The 23406-nt window shown below is 49.5% G+C and overlaps 1 protein-coding gene across 1 annotated transcript in view; it reads left to right on the top strand.

Annotated features, from left to right (window-relative positions):
* LOC144159752 (solute carrier family 22 member 7-like) overlaps nt 1–23195 on the top strand; it is a 31210-nt gene extending 8015 nt beyond the window's left edge. The window contains exons 3-5 of the mRNA XM_077691447.1: nt 10033–10393; nt 16194–16596; nt 22090–23195. Of these exons, the coding sequence (XP_077547573.1) occupies nt 10033–10393; nt 16194–16596; nt 22090–23101 (1776 nt within the window). The 3' untranslated portion in view covers nt 23102–23195. The remainder of the gene's footprint in view (nt 1–10032; nt 10394–16193; nt 16597–22089) is intronic.
* Nucleotides 23196–23406: the final 211 nt, after the last annotated feature.

Below are 23406 nucleotides of genomic sequence, written 5' to 3'. Positions count from 1 at the left end.
TCCGATGTCGGTTTATAGCTTACTTAATTAGCCACTTGTACGCTCCAATGTCGAGCTTCGTCGTGTTGTGGTGCCGCCATGGACGCCCGTACACAGGCAGTCCTAGTATTTCATTCTGTTATTCCGTTATTCGATCGGTTCTAAACATTTGTAACAGTAAGAAAAAAGGAGCCGAAGGTTTGCGCGGCCCGTAACAGGGGCTTTTTTTGGGTGCGTCGTGCATTACTTTATTCGTCCCTTCCCCCGTACTTTCCGGGAAACTGCCACGCGACCTTGTGTTTATCAACTACTAGACAAGTATACCGCAAGTTCCGCAACATACACTACGAAAGGTCTCGGAAGAGCAGTGTGAGTTTTACGGCCGTGCGCTCATGTCTCTTCGTTGGACTGTGCATACGATTGCACAAAACAATTATTCCACCATTGCTTTTTCTTCTGGTGGCCTCGAGACCCTTATCAGCCTACAAAGGCTCTTCGTTCATTTTAGGGGCGAAGCACCTTAAGGCCGAGGCTTGTCCGTCCGGCGTTCGTGCTCACGGCACAGCACCGTGTAAATCGAAACATCTGTAAACAAAAGGTTCACAAAACATTAACAAGAACAAAATAAAAGGTTCACAAAAAGGTTAGAGACAGAGAGAGATGGAGAGGGAGAGACAGAGAGCTCCTGGAGAGGTGTGCTGCACATGCGCGAGGAGCATCGGATTGGATTGGATTGGATTGGGTTGGCTCGGATTGTATTTCAATAAATTGAATTTTATTGAATTAGATTGGATTGAATTATAAATTGGTTGAGCAGCAATAAGCACTCTCACGGGTGATGTACGGTAAGAACAATCTCCAGTGCTTCGCTCACTCTTCATGATTTGCTTCGTGGAAATGAATGACTTTTTACGTGCTCAGTGCTACCAATTTCGAAATGTGGAGGGTTGCTTGCCGGCCGCGGCCTGAAACCCTCGCAAACCCCGCACCCCCCCCCCCTCCCAAGCCTACCTTGTACCTTGTTTAAGTGAATGGAAGGAAACAGTTTACTTTATATAAAAACATGCCAAGTTTGCAGTATACGCACGTCAGTATTTCTTCCTCTAAATATACAATTACTTTTTAATACATACAAAGCACGAGTTTAAGACAGAAGAAATCGTGCCTATGATTTAAATGGTGCATTGACGTTTGACACGGTAATTCCACAATTGACCCAAAAAGTTTTGTTTTCGATTCACGCCTATGATTCGCAAACCATGCCACTGTGAAAGCAGCAGGAAAAAAAGACCGCGTATCTGCTCCTTTCGTTACAAGTGTTGACAAAAGACGATCGTCTACTGGCGCCCTTGGAGAGTAAATGCCTGCCTTCTCTTTCCCTCTCACCTCTCATGCTGTTCCTCTCCCGTCTCGTTCCTCCCGCGATAACACGCTAGAGGTTTGCTCTAGTCGATTTAAATTTACCGCATTCCACTGCTCCAAGTCGGGTGCCTTGATGCCAGCGCTGTCGTAGGGCGGAGACGCGCGTGAATTGAGGCACTCTACTGCAACGTTTATAGAACCACGTTGCCCTACTCCACAAGCGTTCCAAGCGGAATGTCGTACCTATCTAGTGGAACCTCTCGTTGGTGTTGCCGTTTGACTTTTTAAATGCCGTCAGGTAGCGTTGGCAACAGCAGGCGACAGTTTTCTGCAGTTTATTTAGTATTAAATTTGCAATCGCAAAAAGCAAGCATCCGCAATTCTTTTAATAAAGTGACACTGCAAATATCACTCATGTATTGATTTTCAGCCTTGTATTTGTTTAATATATTGTGCTTGTACAACAGTGTTGACAAGTTTGAACATTTACACAGAAAAACGACGTTTAGATTTGGCTGCGGGTATATAAGAGTATTGCAAGTTCATGTTTCAGTTTGACCGGGTGGCCGAATCTAGTCACGACAGCCAGACAGACAGACAGACAGACAGACCAAAATTTCTACGTTTAAGTAGCCAAAGATAAGCTCTGCACCACGAAATAACTGGAGATCGTGCACAAATACAGCCAGTTCTCGATTGGTTGGATTCTGTTGAAACGCTGACTGCAATTAGGTAATGCGACAATGCAAAGCTAACTCGTTGTTGCGGCTGGATGCTTTTTGTGTGTGCCTATTGTATGGGTCGTGTTGTATGACTTGCTTTATATCGATGACCGGCAATAAAAAAAGACTATCGTCTTAAAAAGAAAAAGCAGCAGCCCACAGGACTTTGAATCCGTGGCTTTGATTCAGCGCGCGCGAGGATTTAGTCAACTGCGTCACGACATAACCGGAGTTGGGGAAAAGTGCACAAATAACCTGTATTCTACACTCAGACCCACCCTTTGTGTCACAGCAAAGTTTTCTACTTGATTTCAAGGATCCCTGGCTGGTTAACCGAACGTTTCTTGAATAACATTTCCGCAGTAAGGTTTCATAAAGCCCCCGGCATAGCTGACCTCCATCAGTAGCCCTATTTCGGCTACTACTGCGATTTCACCCTGCGGAAATAGTGCTCACCGTGCTTTTGTTTTACGCTTTACGCTAAAAACTCTGGCCAATATTGATTGATTATTACCTAACAAACCTTCCGTAACTCCCCTTCTGCAATTAACTGAGCTTATATTTCCTAGAAGTCTGGCTGGTCGCACACGAATATGCAGTTTGTAACTCCAGATAAGGAATTGCCGCCAAAGCGAACCCAACAACCGAAGCGTCGTAAGCCGAAGTATGGATCGCATTTGTTGAGCTGTATGGACTTTATGGACCTTACTATGCTTATGCAATTAAGAGAACAGGGCCGCATTCTTTATGGCACGAATGTTTTTGGGGCGTTGTCGCTTGTGAATTGATTCTCGATGACCGTTCGGCCGATCGGCATTGGCTGCGCCTTTGGTGAGCGAGCCAGCAGTCACACCGCGGACTTTTTATCGGCCGACGCATTCGTGTCGCCGTCTGCGTCGTGTGATACTACGGTCGCCCAACACGGAAGTCGGTGTAGCGGTCGTGTCGCTGTCGTCTTGGCCTAGCCAACGCACTTTACCGAGAAGCGTGGTTAAAGAGTAAAAAAAAACATCGACAAACACGATAGCGTTAAGCGTGCCCCAGAAAGCGCTAATGAACCAAAGGCGCCGCCGCGAACCGTCGACGCTGAGCAGCGACGCGTCTCTTCGCCGAAAGTGAGAGAAAAAGCCGCCCAATTGCAAGATTTCTGCTTCTTGATGCATATGCTAGAACAAATGACATACACGCGGGAAGATGGCGGCGCCCGAAAACACTCAGAAAAAGTTGGGAACGGGGAAACGAACCCTGCAACGAAAGGGTGAGCTTTCCGCTGCGCGTAAAAGGTATACTTGGCACAGATGAAGTTGACCACCTAACCGAACGATTGCGCAAGTTACTTTGGTGTGCTAAAAACGCCTTTCAGGACCCCTGCAAGCTTGTATTTGGTCCGGTAGCGTTCGCTAAAAATCACCACGAAAAATCTCGAGCGCACGTGAGCGTGGGCCTAATGAGGAGCGCACGGCGTCATCCAGGCTTGCGCGTGGGCTTGCGCCACGAGAGGAGCTCGCAAAAGATCTCACAAAAACTACCGAGCGCACGTGAGCGTGCGCCTCGTGATGAGCGCCCGGTGTGCACCAGCTTGTCATCGGCGAACAACTCATCGATCTTTTTGACAATGAGGAAGTCGAACTGGATTACTTCGACGCTTCGGCGTACTGAGGAGAAATATGCGGTGCCATCACCCGGCTCCGCAATGCCTTGAAAGTCTCGAAGGCGTCCAGCGTTCACCAGCGGCACCTCAGGCAAGAGAAATTTCCTTCAAGAGCACGCGACAGATGACGCCATGAACGCTGGGCAGAGAGAGAGAGAGAAAAGACTTTATTGATCACATCCGGCATGCAAGAGACTCGGTCCGGCCACGCAGGGCTCGGCCTCGTCCCCCTGTCTATCAGTCTAGGCTGTGCAGTCCTAAGACTTCGGGCTGCACCCCGAGGCTTTGTGCCCGGCCGTACCTCGAGTAGTCCGAGCGACGGCCGGGCACAAAGCCTCGGGGTCTAAGCCCGAAGTCTTAGGACTGCACAGCCTAGACTGATAGACAGGGGGACGAGGCCGAGCCCTGCGTGGCCGGACCGAGTCTCTTGCATGCCGGATGTGATCAATAAAGTCTTTTCTCTCTCTCTCTCTGCCCAGCGTTCATGGCGTCATCTGTCGCGTGCTCTTGAAGGAAATTTCTCTTGCCTGAGGTGCCGCTGGTGAACGCTGGACGCCTTCGAGACTTTCAAGGCATTGCGGAGCCGGGTGATGGCACCGCATATTTCTCCTCAGTACGCCGAAGCGTCGAAGTAATCCAGTTCGACTTCCTCATTGTCAAAAAGATCGATGAGTTTCTGGTCTGTCGCGTACATTGGGGACGTCTTTGCTTCCGAGCTCGTCAATGTCCATTTGAAGGTCGTGCAGAGTCGCTGAGGCGGCTTCCAGAAGATCCGCCGCTGCCCTGACCAGTCTAGTAACTGCGCCGCGAAGGATACGCTGCTACGAGTGAAGCGTATCCATAGCACACATTCGGTCAGTCGTCACTAGGTAGTCAGGGCCAGCCATGCCGATCTCCGGCTTAGGGCGCGGCTAAGCAAACAAAATACTAGTCAGAACAACGCGCTTTTTCGTGCCTCAAGCCGGGGGTTATATCAGTGGTCTCCTTCATGGCGTGCATTATGTTAGCTGGTTTCGGCATCAAAATTTAACGGAAGAAGCCCGGAAGCGAGACCGAGGCCATGGCTGCCCCTAAACGGGGCTGATAAGATTATGACACGGATGTTCTCCAGGATGATGATAGCGGTGATTGACTGTCGCATACCCACAGGAGATTTGACAGTCGCCACCGACTTGCTCAGTCGGTACGCGGAAATGCAAGCTCTTCAGCGGGTGAAGAAGACCGAGGTTGCGCAACTTTTAATCATCCGCATACTGCTTCGCCACGGTTCCCCCACCATTACTACCGAACAAGTAAAAGCGTTTACTGCCATGCTCGTCGGCGAAGTCATGTGGTCTAGTGGCACTCCCCATCGTAGGTCGGCCGCCTGTTACCCGCAGAGGAACAGGTTGACGAAGCGCCTAAGCAGAACAATAGCGGACATGCTGGGAAAGTATAGGGGGATTAAAAGAAATGCTAACAACGCAGCGCAAAGCCCTCGAAGGATGCAGCACGTTTTGCCTGCTGAGTCAGTAAGCACCGCCCACAGCCTACTTTGCAGCCTACTTTGGTGAGAAGTGGTTGATTGACCAACAAACGACCGACCCCAGTCATTTCTTTTGAGGCGCCCTTTCACGCTTCGTCGCCACAACAACATGAGGATTGAAGTACATCATAGCAGCTGCAATCAGCCTGTTGCGCGCTTGGCTCCTGAATATAGTAGATAACAGGCACGCTGGTAAGGAGTTTGCTTGCGGATGCAAGGGCACTTGAAATTTACCGACGAAGGAAGGAAGCTAGCAAGCGAGCTCCATGCCATTGTGCCTTTTATCTACTGTATTCGAGAGCAGAAGCGCGCAGCGAGATTCTTGTGGTGCCCACGATGCCCTTCAACCCTCGCCCGGCTCTGCTGCGGCAGAGCGTAGAAAGGCGCCTCAAAATAAACGACCGGCGTCGCTTCTTCATCACGCATTTCCCCCAAGTGTAGGCCACAATCTCAGACACTCTGGCAGGAATGCGCATGCCTGCAGATTGCCGACTACAGCCAGGTGGTGCTGCATGCGTCCGAGGCCGTGCGCTCTGTTATTCGTATTTCTTTTAATCCCCACAGTGCAAGGACACAGAACACAAGGCATGGGACGCCGCATTACCAGGTAACCTTCGCTTACAATACAGCCCAACAAGATGCGACCCTTATGATGACATTCTTTATCTTAAAAGGCCCGCAAGGGACTACGATTCTGTGCTGCTACGCGACTCTAGCAGCGATCACATGCCGGGCTACGAGTTTGCGCGACAAGCTATAGCAAAACGGCAGCTGGCACGCTTGCGAACAAGGCTGCCACATCGGCATGACAGAGACCGCTGCAACCTCCGCCATAGACCCGCCGTTTTCAAGCCTGGAGATGGGGTCTATGAATGGACCCCTGTTTGACCTCGAGGGCTGTGAAAAAAGCTTCTCAAGAGCTAGCCCCGACCTTACAAAGTGTTGCGCAGTGCTATTGACGTAGTTGTCTCCCCACGCCGTCGTAGCCGACATTCTGATGTTCATGTAGCGCGCACGAAACCCGACTTCACTGATGGAGAAAAGTGACGCTGGCCAAAATATCAGCAACAGGAAAAATAAATGAAGTTTCGGAGCCAGTGCGAGCCCCTTTTTCTCAAATGAAGCGAAAAGCGGCTTGGCCGTAATAATACATGTGTGGATCGCCGCGAATGTCGTCCCTCTGCTGCAGTCATGCGTGTGCCCACGTGTCTGTGTACCGGCGTGGGCCTTCACATGGGTGTTCCCACGTGTCTAACAGCGTGAGGAGTTGATTGTATGTTGAAGGTATAGAGTTGCTTAGGAACTCCATGGTATAAGGACTCTCGGAGTAGGCGCATTGATAACGCCGCGTCGCTGACAGGGCTTCTGGCCGAGTACCAAGAGATGACGTGAGTGGCTTCTTTGCGGTGTTGTACTAAGGCATTTAGCTCAGTGCGGCCGTTAGCGACGTCGTTTTTCTGCTCCTTGTTCAACCCTCTGAATCGTACACTAATCCCTGGTGACATCCCTGTGAAACAAGTGCCCAACCTTATGATCAACCACAACCCAACCATGGAACACCCCTAACTGTGGGTGGTGTTGTCATGTGATTCCCCTTGTGCTTGTTGGCGTGGCACCATCTGCGGTCTTCATCGCGAGGAGCGCCGCAGTGGCCTGAGGCGGGTGTATTAAAGGGGTCCTGAAATGCCTTCCGCCGATGCATGGATGTACATGTAACCAAATAAAGCAATGTATTAGCAATCTCCTCCTGCAAGAATTTTGTTAAAGCGATGAGTATTAGCTGAGAAATCGTAAATCAAAAACCGCGAATTATCGTCGCGCCGTATTTCCTCCTCCTTTCAACTGTTTCTTCGCTGTTGGCCTCCCCTCCCATGATGCTCCGCTCCTCAGCGGTGACGTACTTCCGCTATTGCGCTCCCACAGACTGCCGTCTGCTACGGGCCAGCTCTTTCGGCTTTTTCATCTCTGTAGACACCATGGACACAGGCTGGAAAAGCGAACGAATGACCTGGCCGCATGTGTGCGGCCTGGCCTTGCCCTTTAGCGGTGTACGTAGCTGCAGTTGGTATCGGCGGCGAACTCGCAGCCGCGTGGGGAGAATCGTGCGCTCGTTCCCTTTGGTGCACCGCGCACTGTTTATCCAAAAAGCGCGGTCTCAGATGTGGCCCCGCTGGTGCCGGGTGTTATTTTGCGGTGGTTGTAATTCCTACTACCGGCGGCATGTGAAAAAAGACATTTTCAACCGACACAGAACCCGTGCACAAAACGCGCCGGATCGGATCGCTTTATCAGCGGCGATGAACGTGAAGGCGAAGATCAAACCAACGCTGCACTCGATCAGCGAGAACCCGTGTTCTGACAAGCTGCACCCATGTGTTGCATTCAACACTGACGGGAAAGCGTTTGTTTGCACTTGTTTGGATAGTCGTAAAATGTCCAAACACTCCGGCACTCCGCTAGCAGATCAGCCGGCGAGACATTTCGGAAAACATTTGACAGATGGCGCCGTATGCATTAGTGTGTCGCTACGCAAAACTGATGAGACGCTCTACTAAAACTCCCATCGCGGTGTCACGTAGCGGGACGCAAAAATTTAGCGTTTAGCGTATGCAAAGGCCACAAAAGCTGTACTAAAACTCTATTAGCAGCAAAATAGCGTGTGTATGTGAAACCGCTTGCGTTTACAAAGCTGCACGCCGAGCGCGTACGTTTCAAACCTAGTGACATCGTTTAAATACACTGGCAAGCACAGTGTAACGTAGTCAGATATCAACCGTATGCTCAGGCGACAAGCAAGAGCTTGTTTTATGTGGGGCGGAGATTGCGCATAAAGGCCCGTTCGCACTTGCGACGAAAGCGAGTGAGAGCGGCAGGAATTCCGTCGCTTTGTCGCGCGACGATCGTTTTTGTCGAATGGTCGGGACAAATTTTGGTTGCGCGACAGAATTCCCGTCGCTTTCGCTCGCTTTCGTCGCAAGCGGGAATGGAAAGTTCTGCCGCTGCCGTCTGCTACGCAGCTCGGAGGTACCGCGCGATCTGCTCGGGCCGGATGAACGCGCACACTCCCGCACGGCAGCGCCCCAAGCGGCAGACGGCCGCGTACATCGCTCCCGGCGCCCACCTGGAGCCCGCCCTCGGCACACTAGCCAGTATATTTCAGGCACTATAATGGAGGAAAGATTTTTTGCTTCCGATGAACCTAGTTCTTTGCCCCTGTGTTTTTAAATACGTGAAGTGGTTAGCACGTCGTCCTCACGCAGCTCTGTATCGTCGTAGCATCGCTGATTGTCCGAACGAAGCTTGCAGCTAAGCCAATGCAGCGACCGAAGCTGTGTGTGTGTGTGCGCATCGCCTCCTGTGTGTTGTGGACGCGTTCGTTTCGCGATGAAATGCGACATTGTACTTCTGCGGGTGGATAGTGCTTCCCATGGTCTGGATTATCTTTCTCGAACGAAGTACCACTCAACCTCGCATGGGGTATGTGCAGTGTGCCTGGCTAAAAGCCTTCTCGCTTGCGCGCCAGAGTTGTGACTTGCTGCTCGTCCCCGCAAACCGGGTGTGAGGTGAGTGCCGAATTTACGACGGGCAGGAGGAGGCAACTCATCGTCTGTCAATCGCGGTTCAGACTTGCAACGCATGTTGTGACGTTGCGTTCGTTCGAAACGCATCTCTGGATTGTTTTGAAGTTGAATAAAATGTACGCGTCAAACCCGGGCATTCGGCTCAGGGCGTTCTCTGCGATTGCACCAAAGAAGTGCCACGGGACTTTCTTTATGGTACGTACTCACGTAAGATAAAATCCACGTCGTGTTATGGCCGTGTTGCATTCAATACAAACGGTTAAGCGTTTGTTTACACTTGTTTCGTTTGTCGTAAAATGTCAAAGCACTCCGGCACTCCGCTGGCAGATCAGCCGGCGAGCCGACGCTGAGCAGACGACTCATCTCTTTGCCGGAAGTGCGTGAAAAAGCCGCCCAATAGCAGGATGTCTAGCTCATGACGAACATCTGGGAATCGATGATGTAGACATGTGAAGATGGCGGCGTCCAAAAACACGAAGGAAAGGGTGAGAAAAAAGCGACAAACTTTGCAACAAAAGTGTGAGCTTTCCGCTGCGCGTAAAAGAGTAATACTTGGCACAGGTGACGTTGGCGACCCAATCTAGCGATTGCGCTAGTTCATTTAGTGTGCTCAAAATGCCTTTCAGGGCCCCTTTAAATATGCGATTACGTTTTCTGTCAAATGAGCCCTTTGTTACACATTATATTTTATTATCTCCATGCCAGTTTATGAGGGACGTGATACAACGTTTTTGTTTTATTTACCGGATTTTTCAGTTTTTCGTTTTCTTACTTTTTTCTTTAAAAACGCAATAAGTACAATGTCGGTCTGAGCACATGGGGTCGCCAGGTGTGGTCTAAGACAGCTTTCCAGCCGCCAGCAACAGGTGTGAAGGGTTCTGTCGCATGTCACCAACAGTAACACCAACAGCGACATGAGTCAGCGTACACAAGCCTCGTTTGAAAACGAACGGTCGCGTAAAGGCCCAGTTGGTCTAAATTTTTCGATGCGTCGAAGTTGCACCCAGGTTACGGCAAGCCTCATGGGTGCACCGTTGTTGCCGTAGCCCAGATGAAGCTCAGCTAGTAAAACAACAGAAATCTGAATAATTTTCAATTGAAAATTCAGAATGGCAGCATGGATGACTTGGGAAAGATACTATTTTCTCCGCTTCCCTGTGGATGTCACACGCAATTTATGCCATGGCCTTACTATGTTTTGCAATCGCGCAGCCTGCTGGAATTTTCGATCCATCAACCGATGCGAGAAAAAAGCGGGCCCAAAGCACCGTCACCTTCCGTACCGAGCCCAGTTTCTACGAGGCCCCAACCGAGCCCTCCACGGGTGAGCCTCCGGGAGGGGGTTTTCACCAGAAGCTGATCCTGGCCTGTGCCCAGTTGTCCCTGGGCGTACTTGCCCTGCACTTGCAGTCGATGCTGCTGCTGGCGCCTCCCACCGACCACTGGTGCAAGCGACCTCCGGAGTTCGCCAACGAGAGCGCCCAGGATTGGAAGAACGCCGCCATCCCGCTGGGCCCCGACGGCCGGCACAGCCACTGCGCAGTTTACAGGTTTCCCTACGTCCGAGAACAAGGTACGCTGCTGGCATGGCCTCTGCTGAGTTCGTTACCAAAATCTGAGATTGCGGGCTGAAGTTGCTTTAATAGAAGAACGACTGCTCGTTCGTCGGTCCTTCACAGCCGTGAACTAATTTCCATTACATGTTCTTTAAATGCTAATAGAATGGGTTCGCGACATCTTTGTAACATTGAAATCAGCTGTTACAGAGCGTGAAATTTAGTTTTTAAAGCTTGGGCATCCCGCGCTGACTTCTTCCATAAATACACCGGTCTGCACAGGTAGTTTTATAGGCTAATATATGGACCACGGAGTGTATTTACTAAAGGCCTCGAGGATTTTGTGCAAGCAAAGGTCGCTTTGTTTATGATAGCGCGTGTAGAAATTTGGAGACACTGGGTATACGTATGCCGTGTCGCAGGACATCGCAAGTGATTAATCGTCAGTATGCTTCTGATTGATTGTAGGGTTTAACGCGCTGACGCAACGCAGGCGATGAGGGGCGCAGTAGTGGAGGGCTCAGGATGAATTTTGACCAGTCAGCATGCTTCTCACGGCTGCTGTTAATCTCACGCACAAATCGCCTAGAGTGAATGTCAGATAAATGTGGGTGGGTTTTTTGAAGTCACAGCAAAATTAGGATACGTGAATCGGCCGTGAAATTTCTAATCGCCATTGACCAAACTCTGATTTGTGCGTGTGTGAGAATGTTGTTAGTTCTGCGTTCAGTCTTTACGTGAGCAACCTTGACGTTGAGCCTAGCGACCTGCAAAGCAGCGTCAAGCTCAGTGTTCGCCAACCAATCTGTTAAGGCAAGAGAAGGCAGTGAGCAGGGTTCGGTAACATGGCTGACCGGAACGAGGTTTTCCGCTTTAATGACACGAATATGTACACGGTGATGACGATGATGATGATTGGGCTGTTGTGAGCACTTAGCACACACGGTGGACTCAGCACAGTCTTCAAAGCGCCATGTTCGGCGTAACAGGGGCCCTAGCATACAAGCACACACTGCTTGGTCAGAAAACCGGCCATGCACACCCGCATTCGCAACCAATGACAACGCCAGGCTGGTCAGGGCGCCGTAAATACAATACAACGCGCAATTGATAAACCACCGCTGGTGGCCACTTGGAATTTCCCTTTTTCCGATGGTTTATTCTTGGGCTGCAGCATCCCATCACGGCCGCAATTCTAAACCGACCGCGTGTCCTAATCCACCAAAAGAACTCTTGTAAAAAGCTTCGCACTGTACTTGTAGGTAAACATTGTGACTATAAACAGATGAAGAGGTTTTTATCCTTCCGCCTCGCTCAAACTGAAATTTCGTACTAGCTATGAAACAAGCTTTGTAAGGGTGGAAGCGTGCATGACGTAGCTCCAACCGCTGGAATCGGTGAGCGTCTGAGTGCGCCAATTCAGTGAGTGCACAAAAGCAAAGTATTTTACTTTCAGTTCTCATCAATTTCCGTGGGCACAATGGAGCTGAAATTTTCTCTGCCACTATTAACGACAAGCTTTCTATGCCTCCCTGATCGCGTTTTTATCGCCCAAAATGCGCTGCAGGAAAGTTGAATCAGGCAATTGGTTTCCACAGAGGCACAACAAGTGCCTCAATAAAAAAGCTTCCCGTGGTCGAAATCGAACCTGGGTTCCTCGCGTTTTGAAGCCGCCGTCTATCCGCTTGCGCCATACTGGCATGGTTGTAGCGCTCTGGATTTTGGACTTTTACTTCGAATGAGCTTGCATGAGAGAAAGCTTAGCCCTTTAACTGGCGAGATAAGAAAAAACAGCCGAAATTTAAAAATGCTGGTTTATTTCTTCTTTGAAGCAACCGCAGAACCACCGAAATAAGTTTCATGACGTTGCCTAAAAACTAAAGAAGATAGAGGAGGTCAACAATTTTGTTGATCTGCCAGTTAGCGGTAAAAAGGCGGGCTGAACAAAACTTTATGACGCTTTCTAACGCGTGTACTCTGGTGATTTTTTATACCTTTTAAAAAAAATGTTAGCGGGTTAGAAAAGTCAGAAAGCAGTTTTTCTGCTCTTCCGGCAAAGGAAAACAACGCATTTAGCGCACTTCAATCCAGAGACGTCCTTGTGGCACATGGCGCACCGACCTCTTGTCTGGTTTCCTTCGTGCGACGCCGAATCAAAGGCACGTTCTAGAGGTGGAACTGGTCAGAGGATGACATTGTCGTAACGGGCATCATCAGAAGACATTGCGCGTTTCCTCTTGGGGACAGAAAGCTGCAGGGCTTTCATGCGAGGTCTAACAACAGGGCGTGGTACGAGCGCTTGGTTCGGTGATTTCAGCGATTTGCAACCCGAGACACGAAAATCCTTGCGAGGCATATTTTTTTCGTTTGGGGCAAAGAAGTCCCCCTTGCAGAGAAGCCGAGAAGCCGAGCCTTTACTCTGCTATCTTCCAAGGAATACGCGAAAAGCGGAAAGTGCCACTTTTGTCGCGATCATCATCATCGTCCAAAACGGGCACGAGAGCGCGATTGTGGCCTTTTGCTTTCGTTGATGAAGGGCAGGATCTACAAGCCGACAATGATCATTTCCAGCGCTCTAAACTGGTTCTTGTCGAGCGATCAGGGCTACTGTTTAACAGGATGGCAAGTTGGGCGCGTTGGTGCTGATTCATCTCGAAAACAGGCGCGGAAAGACGTAGACTAAGAAAAGTAATACACAGGACGAGCGCGTCGTCCTGTGTATTACTTTTCTTAGTCTACGTCTTTCCGCGCCTGTTTTCGAGACAGGGCTACTGGTCACGCCATCGCCGTGGCTTGGCGCCGCTTCTGAGGTATCCGCGTGAACAGTTTCATCCCTTGTGTCATCATCATTAGAGTCAAGTTCAGAGTCACTTGGACGCTGCAGAACAAGAGCAACACCCCTCTCCATTCCCCGCTTTGCATGGAAGATGTCTTTGTCCATTTCTGCAAAGAAAAAGATCGCTGACTAATACGAAAATCCACTCGCGTCGTTCCACTCTAAAACATACCATATTCGCGGCCGAACGCTTGAGATAGTGAAAAATTGCTGAGTAGTTATGGCTCTGACGGCCAGGGCAGTAGCTTATCTGACTTTATCTGCGATAAAAATATTACAGCCGCCAATAATTACAATCCCAAAAGCGCGCGAACCGAGTCTTGCAGCAGCCAAATCCTTCATACGGCACGCGTGGCGTTCCTCAACTCTTGCCTGGCAGCTCAACAATATTAGGCTCCGTGCATTCAAGCTTGATGATGTTGCTTAGTGGCTTCCCCTTTGTAACGGGGTGGCGTTGCACAGCGGCCTCAATCGCAACGCCACTGTACAGTCACCTCGACAAAAAAAATACCAACAAAATTAATGACAAACTAAAAAGAAAATACTTTTATGAGATTTTTGTGCTAGTCGGACTTCATTGTTCGCATGTCTTCCCAGATTGTTCTCTGTTATTTTCCCTCCAACATTCTAACCTTCTTTTACTAACCTCTACTGCTGTCCAGTTCACTTCTCCGCTAACCTTAAAGCCAAGGGCTTCCGGAAGCTGGATGGCTGCATCACTGGGGACTGGACGGATACTTTTGCACTCCGTTACAATGTCGAATGGTTTCTGGCTCATTTCCGCAGCCTACGCATAGTTCTTCCTGTACCGGCTCGCGGATAAGCGTTTTTGTCCGCAAGCAACCCGCTCGGGCTTCAAAAAGCAATGCACTCCCTTTGGTATTAACGAATAATTTTTCCCTTGTGATCTCCTGCTTCCCGATCCTGTACATATCTAAGGACTTCTTCGCATCCATCCTCTTTTTCCAAGTGTACCGAGCGAGCGCAGCGCCATCTACCGCGCCTCCGCGCAACACTGGGTAGGCCGAGCCGCACCGTCCTGGCCGGCCGCCTGCTTTAGGCACTGTGCACGCGCCCTTGCAAAGGCGTCTAGCAAGTGGTTAGGTGCGCTTGAGTTCGCGGAGCACGCTGCAACGGCGACAGGATGGAGTGTTATCGACCGAGTGGCTTTAACTAAACAGCGCAGAAGGAAAGCTACCGCGACTGTCCCTGACTCGCTGTTATCATCATGACTGCATTCGGTTTCAGCCTTTCCCAACCATTCCGCAGTTTCATTCATAGTAGTTTGGTTCAAAGTAAGCCTGCAAAGAAATTTTCAATTGTATTTCAGCAGACTGGCAAAATAACGATGAATGTACGTCCTTGTCATTTAACCAAAAACCTCATTTATGCGCTCTGTATGATCTCCGGCAAGAAATAGCAGTCTGTGCGAGTCAGAGAGAAATATTTATTCATTGGAGAGGTTAGCTCCACGGGAAAATTTTAATCATCTGATTTCACGTGCGTTTTCCGTGAGCCTTTTCAATGAGCGCGACAATGAACCTTGCCTGCTGTTAGGGTAATGCTTTAAACCTTTGAACTGAAAATTTATGCGAATAAAAACAATCAGCTTACGAAAAAACAGGTTTGTGGGGTGAGATTTATAAAGGGCGTTCCTTGCCTGCTGTTAGGATAATAGGTTAAACGTTTGCACTGAAAATGCTGGCGAATAAAAAAAAATCGGCTGATGAAAGATAAGGTCGCTGGGGCGATACTTTATACCAGGCGTTACAGATTTATTTCTAAGAAACGTTTGTAGCAAAGTCATGATTTTCTACTAGGGCAGAATTTAATTATCTTGTAAAAAAGACACAACACTGCGCAATAGGCCTGGGCTTGTTTTTACTTGTCATTTAAAAAGCACTGCTTCACAAGAACAACGACGGCGGTAACCGGCCCGGCATCGTAACGCTGAACAATTTTCGCAGTAAGACCATAAGTTTTGTGTCCAAACGTTCTCATTTCGGAAGAGGCATGCAAGTTTCGACGAGGTTGTGGAAAGCGTGCACGAATAAATATAAGTTCTGAACCCAGCGTGAAACTTTCCCACGCAACGACACTACTCTGAAACACTCAGTAGTACTTTTGAATGTATCAGAATGCTCGGGGCCCTTTAGGCTGCACCAAATATTGCCCACACGGGTGCTTTTGTATTCAATAAATACTCCGGCCTCCTATCTGGGGCATTTTCTCACCGCGCGGTCGTTCCCCAAATTCCCCGTACGCCCCACGACGCTTGGCTGCCCAACGTTTGCCCACTCACCCAAATAAAAAATAATGGTGCGCTAAATATTTCTGGCTGATAAAATAGCTTCGCGCTAAAAAAAAATACATGTTTACTTACGATACAAATGGATGAGGCTTTGCTGGAATTCCGCTTGTCGCGATTGATTTTCGGTGTCTACAGAAGCCTTCTTTTCGATCCCCTGGGCAAGTGCTAGAGTTTTTAGCCATTCCTAGAACTTTTGCCTGCGGCCCGCAGCACAAGGGCACGGTGATGGAAACGATCGCATAAAACTGGCGGGGAACGAGCATCGAGTGAGCGGGCCCGGCCGGAAGAGTCAAAATGGCGGCTACGCTGCCGCCAAGGCCGCCGAGGCGGCACCTGCCCTTTCAAAAGCTGACACCACTCTAAGCGGGGGCGCGCGCATCGAAGTATTCTACACAGATTGCCTATTGCGCTCGGTTGCATCAGTGTCCGATCTACGGATATAATTGGCAGACCTGAGAAAAGCCGACTTGCAGTTGACTGTAGACCAGCAGCTCCGCTGTTTCCTCTGTCTCCGCATCCTAATTGCGAAGGCGAACGTACGCCTTTCGACGCTAGCTTGCAGAGAGGCGGTGGAGTGGCTCGACGAAGTATTCAATGTGCTCCACCTGCTCTCTTTTTCCTCATTTCGTCTGTGGCTGGTAATTAACCCTGCAGTGGTCCCTTTCCCCAGGAGCCTCGACGCCTGCTGGCGGGGGGCCCGCGTGGCCGTTCTCCGGCCCGGAGGAGCTTCCCTGCCGGGAGTGGGAGTTCGACCTGCCCGACGGAGTGAGCACGGTGGTGAGCGAGTGGAGCCTGGTGTGCGGACACGCCTGGCGGCTCCGCGTGCTGCGCACGTTCACGCACCTGGGGAGCCTCGTGTGCGCGCCTTTCGTGGGCACCGCCGCCGACCGACTCGGACGCCGGCCCCTGATTCTGGCCTGCGCTGTGGCTGCGCTGGCGGGCGCTGCGCAGACAGTGTACGCCCCCGACTTCTTCCACTTCGTCGTGTCTCGGATGGTGGTGGCGGCAGCGCTGGCCGGGTGCTCCCTGATGTCGCTGGTGCTGCTCTTCGAAGTCACCTCGGAAGCAAGCAGGTGCACCGCCTTCTCGCTTGCTCCGGTAGCGAAAGGATAACAGGCGCTCACCGCTGGGTATCGCCGGGCAAATGCCAAAGCCGCTGTACTATAGGGACCGGGCGGCCGTTGCATGGCACCACCATCGCTTTAGAGAACAGCGCCGCCCGTGGCGAACCGGTCGTCAGTAGAATACCGGCGGCAGTCAGCACAGCGTTAGTGTGCATGGCTTTGTGTCGTTCTGCTACGGTGCGGCTTGCAACGTGTAGATAACCACAAGGATTTTTTAGATCGGTAAATCTTGAGCGTGGAGGAGACCATTACGAGGGATACCATGTGTGACACATGATTTACGCCCATGCTCAGTAATTGCAGATAGCAGACGACACTGAAAGTCGTCTGCTGTGTCGTCTGCTGTGTCGTCTGGATAGCAGACGTCACAGCAGACGCCAAGCTGGAAGTCAAGCTGGAAGGGCAAGTGCGTTCCTTTGTGAAATTTTTTATGCCCGCATGCTGTTTGGCGCATCGAGGAATATATTGCAGATAAATGCTCCTACAAAGCCGTTGTGTGCAGCCGATCCAGAAGTGCTGCGGGGCTGGCCTGTGGCAGTTTACGACGAAACGGCGTCGTGCACAAGCAAAAGAAAACGTTGGTGGGTGGGGGTTCTGCCTTTTAAGATTCACCTCACAGCAGAAATTGTGGTGGACGGTGATTCCGTAACTTCATTACCTACGGTATAAAATTGTTTAATTTCACATAAATGCGCTTAATACAGTATTCGGAATAGTTTAGAATAGATACCGCATGATAGTAGAACGTTATTGCTTGTCGTGGAAATGCATCGCTTTACAAGAATTTGAAAGGTTGCTGGCTAGCTGGTTAATGATTTTTTAAAAGCCAATTCCTACCTGGCTGAAGGATGAGAGACAGGAGCGTGACAAAAGCCTGTACTCAGTTTCACAACTGAATGCTGTGGTCGAGGTTTACAAGCTGCCACCTACCCTTGAAAAATCATGCACTCCTTCTAACTACGATGATGATCTATCGCGTAGCTTTCTCGTGTGGGTTTCTTTGGTTGCCTTTTGTATTTAAACTCTGACTAGTTGAGCTTTGAATTTGACCACCACGCAGTTTTGTCTTTTGATCGCAGCGTCTTTTGATCCCAGCATCTTTGACTTTAACCATTTCCCATTATATTTCGCGCGAAGAAAGCTTCTCGTTGAACCTTCGCCGTCGTTAAACAGAGGGCTGGATGATTTTGTTGTTTAATTTTGCACTTCCATGCATCCCTCTCTACATACAAACTGCTTCCAGCGTGTCGGAAATATAATATGACGGTGCTGGAGGACTCGGGCTGATGCACCCTCATTTGACCAGCTTCACGCGTTTTCGGTTTCTTCACAAGGCATTACACGATTTTTTAGATACTTGGTAAGGAATGCGTAAGCATTAAAAAGCACAGGCTGACGTTAGCACTGCCCCATTTTTAACTATCGTTTCTAGCCTTTATTCCACGCAGGTGGTAAAATGGGAAGAGGAGAGGAAATGGGTTTTAACTTGGGTGGTTGGGTGGTTGACTAGCTTTGGCTCTCGATTCAATGACCTCTACAAATGTTGGAGTTCCACTGCGGCTCTGAGGCTCCCATGCTGCCACAGTCTCGCTCAACAAATCCAAAAGCACGAAGAAGACGGTTACCGAGAGAAAGTGTGAACCGCTCCGACGTTCCCATGGCTACTCTCGTTCGTAAGTGTCTTTCCCTTCAAACCACACGTATTGAGATATCCCAGCGTTAATGCAGACGTGGAAGCCGCCAGCTTTACCCACCTGCCACTCCTGCAGGTTTCCTGCATAACGCCGCATCACTAACTCGCCGAAGTTTTTATTAACAAATTTTGCGCGAGCGCTGCATTGACTCCCCACATCACACGCAATTCTCCGCCCTACTGTCATGTAGCAACACAGCTACAATAGCACATCTGTCCCAAGTTATTTGGCACTGCTCTGCGTACCAATCCGTCCGCCCCATCCTGCTGAATGCCTACTCAATCCAAGCAATAAATCGTCTCCGACATTCAGCGACACCGATTTTCTGGCTGCCCTCGGGTGCTTCGCTCTCGGGAGCGGCCTCGCAAAAGTAGTTTAGCCGGGGTCTACCACCGCTATCTGTGTATTCAGAAACCGACTATTGCTTTCCAGGATTTTCAGCTGAACATCACCTCTTGACCCTCATCTTTCCCCTCCTATTTCCCCCTTTTCCCCCTTGCGGCCCCTGAGCCCTCCTTGTGTTAATAAAAGCCTTTCACTCACTCACTTACTCTGCCTTGAACAGCACGAGCGGCAGTTCTGTCCTTTTTGTGCTCGCTTTCGTCTCGAACGTACTATCGCCTTTGTGCGCCACTTTCAACGCATCATTTTTTTGTTCGGTGAGCACTTTTTTTGCTTAGTTTTGTGAAACCCAACCCAATGAACATTTATAACTAAGTGGACGCGGGGACTGCGTTTAATCTATACCTATAAAGAGCGGTGCCCGACTGATTGACCGACTCTCTCACTCATCAACGTCCAGGCAAAGCTGCTACACCTCTCAAGAGTTGAAATTTCGGGAGTACATTTGCGTCATGATGTACGCGCTCACTAAGGCGGAATTTTCGATATTGTTCTCCTAACCGAGGAAAAGGGGGAAATTGTGTGTACATAAATTTCTGATTGTATCGCTCACCCGTTCACAAATCAAAGTGCTTTTGCTGATATGTGTGCGCCTTAAAAATACCTGAAAAGAAGTTTTACGAATTCGCCCTTACCAAGACTATTGGGGCGATTCCGAATTCCAGAACAAATGGTTGTTCTTAAATATTCTCGAGTAAATGTACCGATAATTGATTTCTCCAATCGGTTTTTCCTAATAAGTGTTGCTCATACAAATTAACAAAACCAATTTGAAGGATTTCGCCCTGCGACGCCGTTGAAAGCGTAACCAGATTCTTTTAATTTCCACTTATCACGCACCTAAAGGGCTCAACATTGATTGATTGATTGGTTGAATAGTTGATTGATTGATTCATTGAGTGATTGGTTGATTGATTGATTGATTGTTGGTTGGTTGATTGGTTGATTTATTGATTGATTGATTGTTCGGTCAATTGATTGATTGGTTGATTGATTTATTGATTGATTGATTGTTTGGTCAATTGATTGATTGATTGATTGATTGATTGGTTGATTGATTGATTGATTGATTGATTGATTGATTGATTGATTGATTGATTGATTGATTGATTGATTGATTGATTGATTGATTGATTGATTGATTGATTGATTGATTGATTGATTGATTGATTGTAGGGTGTAAAGCACCGACGTAACGCAGGCGATGAGGCGCGCCGTAGTGCAGGGCTCCAGATTAATTTTGATCTCCTGGGGACCCTTAACGTGCGCCGATATCTCGGCCACATGCGTTTCTGTTTTTCGCCTCCATCAGAAAACCGGCCGCCATGGCCGGGAATGGAACCCGCGTCCTCGTGCACAGCAGCACAACGTCTTAGCCACTGAGCCACGGTGGCGGGTGGCTCAACATTTGTTTTGAAAGCCAAGCCAATCTTGCCAATTGTAGAAGCTTCAAGTTTGAGATGCGCATTTCTATTACAGCGAAGCTGTTAGCCTCTCGTTGGTTGGAAAATTTCGTGTCGTGTACAAAAACCGAGGCAGGATCCAGCAGTTCTCCCCTAATACGCGTCGAGCGCATGCATCAGGATAGGCAAGACGTAGCATCTGCTGCCAGAGAAGCCCAGCGCAATCTTCCTTCGCAATCAGGCATACAGCATAGAGTTCAGTATTCCTTAAAAGAAAAACCACAAAACAAGCATCTAAACCACACGATAGATGATAAGGCGCTCGTGAACAATGGAACTATCCCATGTGTTCCTGCTAAGTACTAGGTTTGCAGCTGCTCGAGAAAAGGGGGGGTTGACGTCATTCGAGGGCGAGAGCATGGGTCAGGCTCCACCGCCAGAGAAACCGAGGGCAAGTGACAAGCTCGGCGAGACGACGGGGAAAATTCCATGCCCTCCCACAACAGCATGTGTAGTGGTTTACAAAAGCTCCGCTGGGTATCCACTTTCGCAGGGCGGCCATTTCTATGGTTTAAGACCTCAATATTGCTGAACTCTTCAAAAATTAAATACCTGGGAGATTCAAATCAGCTAAAGGATTGTTCTACCAATTTTTTTATGCCAACCCCATTGAGATATCCAACAAGTATTTCTTTATACAGCCCACCAATGCCAATATGCCCAAACTGTTTTACAAGAACTTTTTATAACAGCCACGTAATAGGGAGATTCAGGATTTTTCATGTCACCGGTTTTTACGGATTCGTCCGTAACTATTCCGCCCGTTGATATATCCTATACGTTTTTGCTTAAACGTAGTGCTCATAGACTTGTCCAAAATCCAATTCAGGATTTTCCCCATGAAACGTATAAACATGCAGGCGGGAATATTTAAATTGCACTAATTTGGGAATGTAATTCAGTTCAATTTCCCCGCGTATCATAGCGGTCGCCATCTGTTGGGAACTTCTGCAAGCGCACGCCTCCCGTGGGCGCCATGTTAGTCACTGCAAAACTGTGACTGATGGGTATTATTTACAGCCACCACGCAACACTTCCCCTGAGTACGTAGTTCTTTGATCGAACCATCTTGGTACAATTTTTTTCGCGGTAGTTCGAATAAAGCAGGAGTTCCGGTTGTCTCATATAATCACACGCTTGCGAGAGGAGCCCATATACTATATATTGAAAACAGGCAGGTCTTCCTAATTGTATACACCTCCATGGTGCACTGCCTAATTATGAAAAGAGATGACTTATAACTATTATACCCATTCGTGTAATTATTACAGTGACAGACCCGGGCATCGCCAGTTACTACCGCTAGTCAAGTATATTTTACCTCAAATGTACCTTAACTTTTCTTTGCACCAAACAAAAGGGATGTGTATGACAAGTGCCTGAGAAAGCATGAGTTTCGGGCGGTTTTGCTTGCATAAAACTCTTGTTTAAGTATCCTTTTAACTCTCGGCCGGAATGCTCAATCACGAGACAAGGGGCTAAGTTTTCGAATCGCCTATTTGGTTGCGTGACGCCGCGGGACGCCGGTGGCTATATAGCGCGACAGGCATGTAGACAATTTATGGACCGCGGCCGCTACTGCACACCGTTTTCCGGTGTTCGCCGTTCGCCAGTGGTGTGTGGATAGCTCGCGGGGGTCAACCATAACTCGCCGTCATCAATTCTTCCGCCGTCTTCATCCGCTTAGTCCACTGATACCGCAGAAGGAGTTGAGGATTGTTTAAACAAACAAGTGCCGAGTACAGCCGGGGAACTCATCTAGTCAATGAGACAAAGAATCATTCACAAGGAGTAACATGAAGCGAGTAAACGCTGGCTGTAAATTTTCTCTTGCGTGACTCGCGGCCAACCGCCATGCCGCGCGCGCTTTCTTTTTTCCCCAGGAGCAGGTACGTGTGCGCCGCTCTTCTGGGCGCCGCGTTGGGCAGCTGGCTTCCCTGCCTCCTAGAGGGCCTGACGGTTGACCGACGCACGCTGGCGATCGCCTTCCTCGGGGTCGCATTCCTGCACCTATTCAGCTTCGTCGGCATCCACGAGTCGGCGCGCTGGCTGCTGGCCATCTCGGACGTGGTTGCCTCAGAGAAGTACGGTCCCTCGACCCGCCTGAGCGTTTACTTTGACGCCGAAGTGTACCGCCTGCGTCGGCAGCGCGCAGCCAGAACATTGGCTAAGGTGGGCCCCAGGAGCGATACGGCTGCATCCATAGCAACCCTCGGGTTGCTCGTGGTGCCAACATTCTGGGCGAGACTTGTGGTGCTATCCACCGTATTTTTGAGCCAGCTCGCGGTCCTGCGTGGGCTGCATTCGTGTGGGCACCGAGAATCGTCAGCGGCCCTGCCTGCGTGGCACACCACTGCTCTGCTCGTGCCGAGGCTGATGGGACTGTGCATCTCTTCGTGGCTTCTCGACCGATGGGATCGTACGAGGGCGCTCGGCTTGGGCATCGCGATCGCCTGCGCCACTCTTACGGTCATGTTCTTTGCAAAGGCGCACACATTTGATATCGGGGCCATTGCACTAAGCGAGCTGCTACACGTGTCACTGCTGACCAACGCGGCTGTCGCTTGTGTCTACAGCCTCGAGCTGTACCCGACGTATCACCGGGCAACGGGAGTCGGTTCGACTTTCGCGCTTACCAACTTCGTCACAAGTCTGCTGCCCCTAATGGACAACTACGACCTTGCCGTACGCCAGATGTTTGCAATGTCTCTAGCCATCGCAGCCCTGGTTTTCTTGAATTACTTACCCGAAACGAAGGACGCAAAACTACCTGAGACGGCGTTTGGCGTTCCCTCCAGGATCAGTAGAAGGTACAGCCTCTCAAACGCTTCCAGGGCCACAATAAGTACTCTAGATGCAGGTTGCCGTCAGCAGAACGAACCCAGTGAGGACTAAATGTTCCATTCGTCGGCAATTGAACTAGTGCAATTTTTTATATATGGGTTTAAGGTATCAATGAATACCGCAATAAGTGCAGAAAATGCGATGATCAGCGGGTTTGATTCAATTGAATAAATGGTACTGTGTCCAGACTTGCAGTCCCGTATGCTCACAATGTACTCGTAGTTTTTCACGGAGATAGGCGGTCAACGGATATTTTGGAACGATAATCGTGTTCGTAAAGGAGACCCAATAGGCATCGCGAGGGTTTTCTAATTTTCCTGTTATATTAATACCGATCTCTTGCGTCGGCTTTAACC

The sequence above is a fragment of the Haemaphysalis longicornis genome, unplaced genomic scaffold, assembly GCF_048455015.1.
Source record: "Haemaphysalis longicornis isolate Haplotype H1 unplaced genomic scaffold, Haemaphysalis longicornis Haplotype H1 scaffold_10, whole genome shotgun sequence".
NCBI lineage: Eukaryota > Metazoa > Arthropoda > Arachnida > Ixodida > Ixodidae > Haemaphysalis > Haemaphysalis longicornis.
This window is presented reverse-complemented; position numbering and strand designations above follow the sequence as displayed.